The sequence below is a fragment of the Drosophila hydei genome, unplaced genomic scaffold (genome assembly GCF_003285905.1).
Source record: "Drosophila hydei strain 15085-1641.00,03,60 unplaced genomic scaffold, DhydRS2 tig00008114-arrow-pilon, whole genome shotgun sequence".
NCBI classification, from domain to species: Eukaryota; Metazoa; Arthropoda; class Insecta; order Diptera; family Drosophilidae; genus Drosophila; species Drosophila hydei.
This window is the reverse complement of record NW_022045827.1, coordinates 3,212,014-3,221,743: the sequence shown is the minus strand read 5'-3', so window position 1 is coordinate 3,221,743 and position 9,730 is coordinate 3,212,014. Positions and strand designations below refer to the sequence as shown.

The 9,730-nt window shown below is 40.5% G+C and overlaps 1 protein-coding gene across 3 annotated transcripts; it reads right to left on the bottom strand.

Annotated features, from left to right (window-relative positions):
- Window positions 1-327: 327 nt before the first annotated feature.
- LOC111599104 (excitatory amino acid transporter) lies at window positions 328-8,219 on the bottom strand. Of its 3 annotated transcripts, XM_023314655.2 has the most exons (8): window positions 8,022-8,219; window positions 7,360-7,668; window positions 3,727-3,909; window positions 2,842-3,175; window positions 1,692-2,267; window positions 1,025-1,354; window positions 800-914; window positions 328-744 (listed from the first exon to the last, which is right to left on the bottom strand). In XM_023314655.2, the coding sequence occupies exons 3-8, from the start codon at window positions 3,890-3,892 to the stop codon at window positions 577-579; spliced, it is 1,689 nt and encodes a 562-aa protein (XP_023170423.1). In that variant the 5' UTR covers window positions 3,893-3,909; window positions 7,360-7,668; window positions 8,022-8,219; the 3' UTR covers window positions 328-576. The 3 variants fall into 3 exon arrangements, with proteins under 3 accessions (XP_023170423.1, XP_023170422.1, XP_023170421.1); XM_023314654.2 differs by having other exon boundaries at window positions 7,360-8,219; XM_023314653.2 differs by lacking the exons at window positions 7,360-7,668; window positions 8,022-8,219 and having other exon boundaries at window positions 3,727-3,934.
- Between the last annotated feature and the right edge of the window lie 1,511 nt (window positions 8,220-9,730).

The following is a 9,730-nucleotide window of genomic DNA, read 5'->3' as shown; positions in this document are numbered from 1 at the left end:
TTGAAATTAGTTGAGTGTATATATAATATAAGATTTGGTTGCCACTACTTTCATAGAATACATAAATAATATACGTAATTGCCTATTAATCGATTCATATATCTTTCTATTGATATATATGTATATATGAATCTTGCAAGTGGCCTCTACTATATTCATAATCTATTAGTATATGTGCTATGTGTATATAATCCCTTTCGATCCGATACTCGCGTGTATATTTGCATCTGCCTAAGTAATTGCTATTGGTATTTTGGTCAGATCTTGTGGAAACACAGCTATACATGTATGCATGTCTGTCTGATATAGTTCTCCTCTTCTATCTTCTTCTACTTCTTTTCTCAGGGTGGGTTTAACTCATAGACAAAATTCTATTTGGACAGTCTCACAAACAGCTGGATTGATATTTCTATAAATGTTTAACTATTTTTTAAGCTTTTTTTCGAAAAGTTGCTTCATCAAAAATCAAAAAAGAGTTTATCAAAAGGTGTTGTTGTTGTTGTTGGGGGAACACTGTGGTCTATTGGTGGTAATCTACGTGCTTTTGGTGCTTCTCTTAGATATCATGTTTGTCGCTTAGACCCGTCGATTGCTTGGCTCCTGTTGCAGATTCACATTGTTCATCACGGCGTTCATGTCCACGACGACGGAATCATTCAATTGGCATTTGCCGGGCGACTCCAATTCCGTTTGCCCCTCCAGCAGGCCCACGTGATGGCCATTAGGCGTGCCAGCGGGTAGATCCTGCATCAATATATATTTTAAATATATGCCTCTGCCAGTTGTACACCTGTCTCACCTGATAATTGACAGCTGCAGCATCCAAGGCCATTAGCTCCTTGCGCGAAAGCTCCTCGACTACAGCGGCGGCATAGCAGTCCCCTAGCATATTGTTGGTGGTGCGTATGCGATCGCTGCAAAGTAAGCATATATAAATCTCTGCTCATGTGGAGAGTATAAGCTAAAAGTCTAAGCAGGCAGAGTTCCATTCCCATTGGAGCCATCGCTGTGTGTCGCTACTTACACAAACCAATCCACGGCAAAGAGCAGCGTCACATCCTGAACGGGTGCATCGATGGCGGTCAGGACAACTAGCAGCAGCACCAGCGCTGCGCTCGGCACGCTCGCCGAACTCATGGACGCCGCCGTGGAGGTCAGCAGTACGGTCAACAGCTCACCAAAGCCCAGCACCATGCCGCTCATCTGGGCAATGAAGATGGAGGCGACAGCTATGAAGAGGGCGGTGCCGTCCATGTTGATATTGCAGCCAATGGGCAGGACGAAGCGTGTGATGCGCGGATCAATGCGCAGCTTCTCGCTCATGCAGCGGAATGTCAGCGGCAGAGCGGCGGCGCTGCAGGCGTTGCCAGATCAGTTTTCACATGAGTTTCGAAACGATTTCAAATGCGTTTTCGATTGAGATTTTGTTGTTGTTTTCGATATGTGTTGTTGTTGTTGTTGTTATTGGTGAGTTTTGTGAGTTGCAAATCAAAAGAGTTTTTTCGAAAGAAAAAAATCAACGAATGGAAAATCAAATCGTTTGGAAACCAAAAAGAAGGAAAAATACTTGTAACACGTTAAACGTTCGCAACCAGACACAGAGAAAGAGAAGGGGTTTATATCTCTCAACAAGGAAAGATAGAGAGAGAGAGAGAGAGAGAGAGCAGAGAGTATAGATTTTAATGGCTTACGTTGATGCGGTAGCAAAGGCGGTTAGCATGGCCTCAATGAGGCCCTTGTAGAACTTGAAGGGGTTGCGTCGCACGAACACAAAGTAGATGAACTGCATCACAATCAGCTGATAGATGACCACACCGATAGCCACCGTTATGATGAACCACACCAGCTGGGCCATCACCAGGCTCAGATTATCGACACTCAGTATTTTGCCAGCGATGACCGAACTGATGCCCACCGGCGTTAGCCACATGACGCACGTCACCATCTTCATGATCACCTCAAATACGGCAGCAAAGAAGTCCACAACCACCTGACCCTTCTGCCCGATGGTGCCCAAGACGGTGCCAAAGACCAGACAAAAGAACACAATGCCCAGCGTATTGGTGCCGCTGCGATATTGCACATCCCTCACCATCACCACCGGCTCCATCTCTGGAATTTGTCGTTGCGCCTCCACACCGTTTACTAGTCCCACAGTCGTATCGTTCGCTGTATCATTAAAGCTATGTACAACGCTTGGCTTGGGCAGGTAGACAGTGTGCGCCTGCTGTATCGAGGCCTGGAATAGGTTGTCCGGGAATACGTTTCTGCAAGTATTCAAAATTTACAAAATAACGTATTTAAAGCAGTTGAAGCATTTAAAGCAGTTTTATTTCAATATAGACTTTCATTGCAGTTGTTACAAGCAGTGAAGCAGGCAGTTGTTGTAGGTAGTTAAATGTAAGCAGTTCAAAAAGCAGTCATACTTAACATTTGCCTATGTTAAGAGTCAATCAGCTAACATTATCACTGAAAATTTTATAGACAATTTTGGTTATGAATAATCCTGCAATAACATATAATTAAAGCCTTATACAAAAATATTTTGAGATACTTTTGAAACCTAGGCTTAAGATCTCTCATCATCAATCAGAAGAAGGAAATATATATTATACTGCAACAAAAACATAGAGACAAAATACAAAGCAAATATACTAATTTAACTTTCTAATTAAATATCATTACTATCTTTTTATAATTTGAATTTAAAACTGTTTAAATTATTAGTAATTAGCATTTTATGTCTGTTAGCTCTAACTGCACTGCTTGTCTCTTTCAATAATGTAAGCAGCGCATATTTACCCGTTTTGCACGCGTTTTCTTTAGGGCTGTTGCACTCACCTGCCCAAATCCAAAAGGCTGTCCAATAACTTAACCGCACGCCTATCCGACGCACGATCATCTGCATTGTGTAAGTCTGGATTTCCTGGATGAATAAGCAGTACAAGAGCAATGCCCAGCGCCGCATTGAACAACGAGGTAGTGGCGAAATAGACGAGCGTGCGCAGCGCGATTTTGCCATTCATCTTAGCATTGAGACTAGCCGAGCCGGCAATCAGGCTGGAGATAACCAATGGCAGTATCATGAGCTTCAGCACGCGCATGAACAGCTCGCCCGGATAAGAGATCAACATAATGGAGTCCTCATGCAAGTGCAACGGACGCAACGAGAGGCCTGTTGGAGAGCGGGACGGAGAGACAGATGAGAATGAAATTGGTATGCGTAAAATACAAATATATTATAAATCATTTTAATAACTTATTGTTTGCTGAATTATCTAGAAAAGAAAATTAAAAAAGCCTTAAAGTAATAAAAACTGAAGTGTGTAAATTATTCTTAGAACAATTCTGCAGCAAGCAGTGCAAGCAGTTATTACTCTGTTCAGCAAGTGCTTTAAGAGTATATAGGATTTTATACCTCGTCTTTAATTTTATTTTTAACTTTCACTTTAAATTTAAGCCATTTTCTAATTGTTTTTTTTTTTTATTTTTTAACTTAGGTCAAGTTTAAAAAATACTAAAAGCAAATTAAAAAAAAAAAAAACAATTAAATTGGAAGAAAAATTAATTTAATAAGAAAGAGAAATATCGTCAATAATATCAAATGGAATCTAAAATATTTCTAAAATTACTAAATATGCTTAATTTTTCGCACGGTGTATCAAAGAGGAAGGTAAATAGGATGGGGTTGCCCCTCCGCTGAGTTGTGCATTTCATTCCACTTACCCAAAATGACGCCCAACATGACGCCGGAGAGCGTGACAAGGAGCATCAGATTATCGCTCAGCCATTTGCGATAGCCTGTCAGCTCAAGGGGCGCATCGCTGCGCTCCGTGGTCTTCGGTGGCAGCTCTGTGCCGTGCACGGCTGCCGTCATATTCGGTGGACCCATTTTGGCGAAGAGGTAATCTGAAAATTTCCCAGATTTTTCCATTGTACAGGTCGAGCGTCGGCAATGGACAGCAGTCGCTGCAGCAAAAGCAACAACAAGGCGCGAGCGAGACAGCTATAGAAAATAGATGTTGACGCCAGCAGGAGGAGGAGGAGACGAGGAAGTCCTGTAACTCGTGAGTCTGTGTGTATGTGTGTGTGTGAGAGTGTGTGAATGCCTCGAACGAACTCTTACTTTAATATATATAAATATATATAAGGGTATATATATATATAGTGTGATGGATGACAATTGTCAGACTGTGCGCAAATTATTGATTTTTTAAGTACTTCACATTGAACTTGAGTATGTTAATTAAGTAAGCCATTTGGCTGGCTGGCTGCTCCCGTTGCCTGCTCCTCTTAGTGCTCCCCTTTTTGCAGCTCTCAGTGCAGCTCCTATCGATGTGGCGTCGTCTTTTTCAGCGTTAACGTTCGTGTTTTACTGTTGGCGGCGTCTCGGACAGCGCCTAGCACCAATTCTCGCTCGCTGAATGGCTCCGTTGTAGTGGTTTTGTGCTGGGCCGCTTTCCCTAGAATCGGACCAACTGCGTCCGTTTGGTCTTCGCCTGCTCTGCCCGTTGGCTGCCTCTCGAAATAATCGATAACGCCCGCTGCAGCTGCTTGTTGCAGTCTTCGATGTAGCTCTGTGGCTCTGTGGCTCCCTTCTCAATCGGTATCTGTGTCACACTTCAGAACACGTCGTAGCGCACTCACTCAACTGTGAATATGCATTCACAGTAGTTCGTTTGCGGCGGCTCAAGGCTCAAGGCTCGTTGGCTTTAACTGCTCTTTAAGTGCACAAACACTTCTTTGGCTTTCGTTTTCACTATGCACTTTTTCGTTACTGAGTTGCGTCTGGTGTGGCTGCTGCTGATTCCTCTTCGTCTTCTTTGCCTTTTCTCACTTCCGTTTCCGTTTCCGCTGCGCGAACCGTCGACTCGAAGCTAGCTCCAGTGAATGCGCGTCGTTTGGCCTGTCGCACGCTTTTATGCTTCGTCCTTGCTGAGAGCGAAGTTTCGTTTGCCATAATAATCCCTTGAAGCGTCAAGCACTCTCGCGCGCTCTCTCTCTCTCGCTGTGTCTTGCTCTCTCCCTCACTCGCTCCCACTCTATAGCTCTCTCGCTCTCGAATGCCGGCAGCAAAAATTGGGACACAGCGTTCCGGGGGCTTGGAGGCTTTTGATGAGGCAACACGCATTTGCAGCTCGTTTGATTGACATTCATAATTATCGTCAAGCGGAAAATTCCAAACTGAAGTCAGAACTACAATTGATTAGCTTTGAACCACCAACACAGAGCATAGAGGGTATTTGTGTGCCCACCACACAACTCTTTGTCATCCTACCTCAACAGCTGAGCGTTGGCCCTCAATTTAGTTGAGTCTATTTAATCGCCTTTTTATGGTCTTTCAGAGAGTTTTATTACTTCGTTACCCACTTGAAATAGACATTGACAGGCACCCATTTCTATATAGAGTATATATAGTGATATTATCTGCAGCATTACGATAAGCTGAGCTGATAAAGTTTAGCCTTGTGTGTCTGAAAACTGTTAACTGCGCCACGTAACTGTCGAGGCAGCAGACTCGAGCCTTGAACTAGTTTATATTTCAAGGTCCCTGTAAAACAAAACTTGTCAAATCAGAGGAGAGTCAAGTTAATTAAAATTATATATATACATACGATATATATAACATTTCTGATAGATTCACAAAGCTGCCAAAGTCAATGAGTCTCGGTGAGTGTATCTAAAATTCGAGCAATCACATGGCTAAGCTGTCGCTACTCGTTAATGCTATTTAACGATCCGGCTGTTGTTAGCAGTGGTGCAGTGGTGGTACAGTGCTGCCGGTGGTGCAGTTTGCCTGACTTGCCGCAAAGGTCACCCCGCTCATCGATCCGTTGGTGCGGCTCCTGTCAAGCTGTCACTTGGTTAAATCATGTGCCCAGTCATCGAGGAGCTGCATGCGCCTCCTTTCCACATTAACGTTTGGGCAGACGTCCAACAGTATAGGGCAGAATTCTATATACTCGTACCTATACCTATGCCTATACCTATACCAATACCTGTACAGTTATATGTCTGCAAATATATTTAACTTGCGGGTCGCATCGATCCGGTTGAATTTGGTTGTGGGGCCTATGTTCATGTGCCAACTACATGACGAACGTCTGCTTCTCCCGTCGATCCTCTGGCAAATAATTAAGATAATTGCGACAGTATCTATATATATACATATATATAGATTTGCATAGAAATATCTGCCATAGCCATCGGCTGTTTGCCACGCTTTGATATACATTTTGTCCGCTGTCAGAGGCGATTTATTAACGTGCATCTATCCATATCTATTTATGTGCCACGAACTTGAACTTGAACCTGACATTCGCTGCTGCACCTTTAGAGCGGGCGCCACACACAGATCCCTCGGCCGAACAGCCACCGAAAATGGTTGCCAATTCAATTAAGTTTGCTGTCGGTCCTAATTCGCGAATTTATAGATACACTTAAAGTATTGCCGTTAAGCACGATAAGTTCTGCGTGTCCCTGCCGAAGGTCATTTACGGACTACCCCTACTTAACTGCAACACTTTCGTCCCTCAGTGTGAGCTGGCGTGTTCTCCTCATAATTGCTTTCAAGTCGTCGTTCTCGAATTATAGCTGTCCTGTTTTTCCTTAGCTTCGAATAAGTTGTTAATGTACTCAGCTCTTATCTTTAGCCTGTCTCTTCGATCGCAACACTAGCCAACAAAATTACTAATGAACAGCTCTGATGTAAGATGTATAAGAAAAAAAAACTAGAGCCATATTTATTTCTATGGTTAGCTGACTATAGGTATTTAAACTATTTTTAAAATATATTTAGGTTTAAAAATTATTTTCAATATTTTTAAGTTAAGTTCAATATTTTAAGTTTTTCAGTTTTTTTTTAATTTTTTTAGCTTTTTTTTACATTTATTTTAATTTTTGCAAAATTTTATTTCAAATTATTTTTAATTCTTTTTTGTTTTTATTTTTTAAAATCTTTTCTTTAATTGTTTTTTTTTTAAATATATTTTCAAATTTTTTTATTTAAAATTTTTTTCTTGGCTGCGCTAGTTAGATTTGAATATCTAATCAAATATGCATACGAAATTATAGAGCATAAATTTGCAAGGAACACCTCCCAAGAGCTCACTGCAAACTCTTATGATAAATAAGCATAAAATATGAATTGTATTCTTCACTATATTCGGAAATGTTTTTCGTAGAGAAGAAATAAATGTGTCTGCCGCTTGGCATTCAGCATTTGTGTAAACATGTGTTATTTATTAATGAGCTTTTAATAACTATATTTAGTCGCTTAATTTCGGGTGTTGTCGTTGGTTGTTGCTTTTGCTGCGGCACTGGCAGTTTGGACATGTTTGTTGCCGGACTTGGACTTACCTCTAATTATAAGCCAAAAGTTACCCAGTTTTATGCTGGTTATTAGCACGCTTGCACTCTGGCTTTTAGCTTTACACTTGACTTTCGACTCCCTCTCTCGCTTTCTCTCTCGCTCTTAAACTCTCACACTTGCACGCTCACTCACTTTCACTTTGAATTCGCTTGTCCGACGGGGCTACGGGGCGTATGCTTAACGTTTTGCCAATGCAGTCACTTGATGGAATTTTCGCAGCAGTTTTAGCTGCTGTTGCATCAACAATTGTAGAATGCGTTGCACCGCTGTAGCCGTTTTAGTGGTTTGCCTTCAACCTGCAGGTTAAGTTGGGTGGTTCAATAGGTGATTCGGATGGTTCAGGCTTGGACAAGGTCAATTGACTAGGGCGCAAAGTGCCGCCCTTTGCCTTTGACACTGCACAAATTCAATTATGTCAGGTGGCGGAGTGGGCCACCGGGAAACCGGGCAAAAAACAGGGGCTAACCAGAGGTAACCAGAGCAATGCAATCACGATGCAAGCAGCCAAAGAACCAAAACAACAACAGCAAAGAGCTTAATTTGTATTTCGTTTTTGTGCCACGTCTGCTCTGCTCTGTGCACCTGGGTATTATGAGTTACGTATGCACTACATCTACAACTTCCGCGCGCCTGTTTTCTTTTTTTTTACCTCACGTCAAGCTCAACACAGAACAGGAAACAACGCGCTCGCTTCGCTCCACAAATTGAAGCACTCGAAACGCGAACGATTTGGAAACTGCGTCAAGAACGGCGCAGGGATTGCTTTTAAACCAGACGATCGCTAATATATAGCTTAGTTATACATATATACATATATACTATATATGTTTGGCAAGTGATTGCAACTGCGATTTGTTGGACGATGCGTCGACGCGTTGGGCCCGACTCTTGAATGAGTAGTGAGCGATAAAAGTTTTCTTTTGGGCAGCTGCACAAATTCAACAAGAAACAAAAAGAAAATTCTATTCTACATTTCTTTGGCTTTGTTTTGCTCACACACACGAGCACCGAGACAGACAGAAAGACCGACGGACATTTACATACGTTTTCATTTATAGACCTGCTAATGGGCATTTGCATTTTGTCGCAGAATGTGTGACGCACTGAAGCTAGTCATTAATGATTGCAATTTAGTATATATGTCCCAATAAAAGAGCTGAATAAGCCAATAAAGTGAATTGATTGCCTTTTAATTAGAACAAATTGCTCAAAATTTTATGAACAAGTTTCTACTTTAAAATTTAAAATTACCTACGAAGGCAAATAGAAATTGTGCAATTCGAAATATTTGCCAACTAGAAACTCTGCACATGCAACTATTTTCCTTATTATCCGATTTACAAATTTATAAAAATTTTATATATTTATTTTATTTATATTTTTAAACATTTTTTAACGTACTTAAAATTAGCTTAGCTAGAATTTGATAAAAACATAAATAGAAAATCGTATACATTATATTTTTTAATAATTTTTCACTGCAGTTAACACTCTTTTAAAATATTTTCATGCAATTATTATAGTTAAAATAACTATAGTTAAAATAAAGTAAAGTAAGTTTTCTGGAGTTCAAGGATGCAAAGATGCATCAGATATATAATAATAAATAATACAATAATTACAATTAATTAACTACAAATGAGAGGGAATAAAAATTCCCTTTGGAAACTGCTCTGGAATATATTTCAATTACATTAGAGGTTATTCTAAAATTAAATTAATATATTAAATTAATCTCTATTGATATCAAGGTGTAATAAATATATGGTGCAATGCATAAATATATGTATTTCTCTAACTCCAAATTAAAAAGGTGCATTAGCATGTTTGGAATAGCAAGGGACTTAGTTCTGACAAGTTGGCCTTCAAGTAGAATAAAATATTTAAATATTCTCTTTTTTGTCATAATGAGAATCTTATCTATATTAAACCCAAAAAATCAATATTTTATTGGCTTTACCTATACTCCACCTCCTTTATGATATACAAAAAACTAGTCATTAGAACAAACCATCAAAGGTCAACAATTTTATGTAATAATCTCATATAATGTATTTGTGCTTCGGCTTTTAAAAATCAATTCTTTTTAGTCAATTTTCATTTTTAATTTCTCTGAGGGTCTAAGGCTTGACAATAGCGCAGGCCGGGGATTGGGTTGGACGTAAACATGTAATGACGTGCACGCGAATAACGTCAAAGGGTCCATAAACAATGCATTTGGCAGCCCATTCCACCTGCCCCTGGGCAGACTGGGCCTAACTGGCCATATGCCCAGACACCCGATCAAGCGACAATTGCTTAATGCAGTTTGACACACTTTAAGATAAAAGTGCTGCAAAAAATGAACAGCGACAAAGT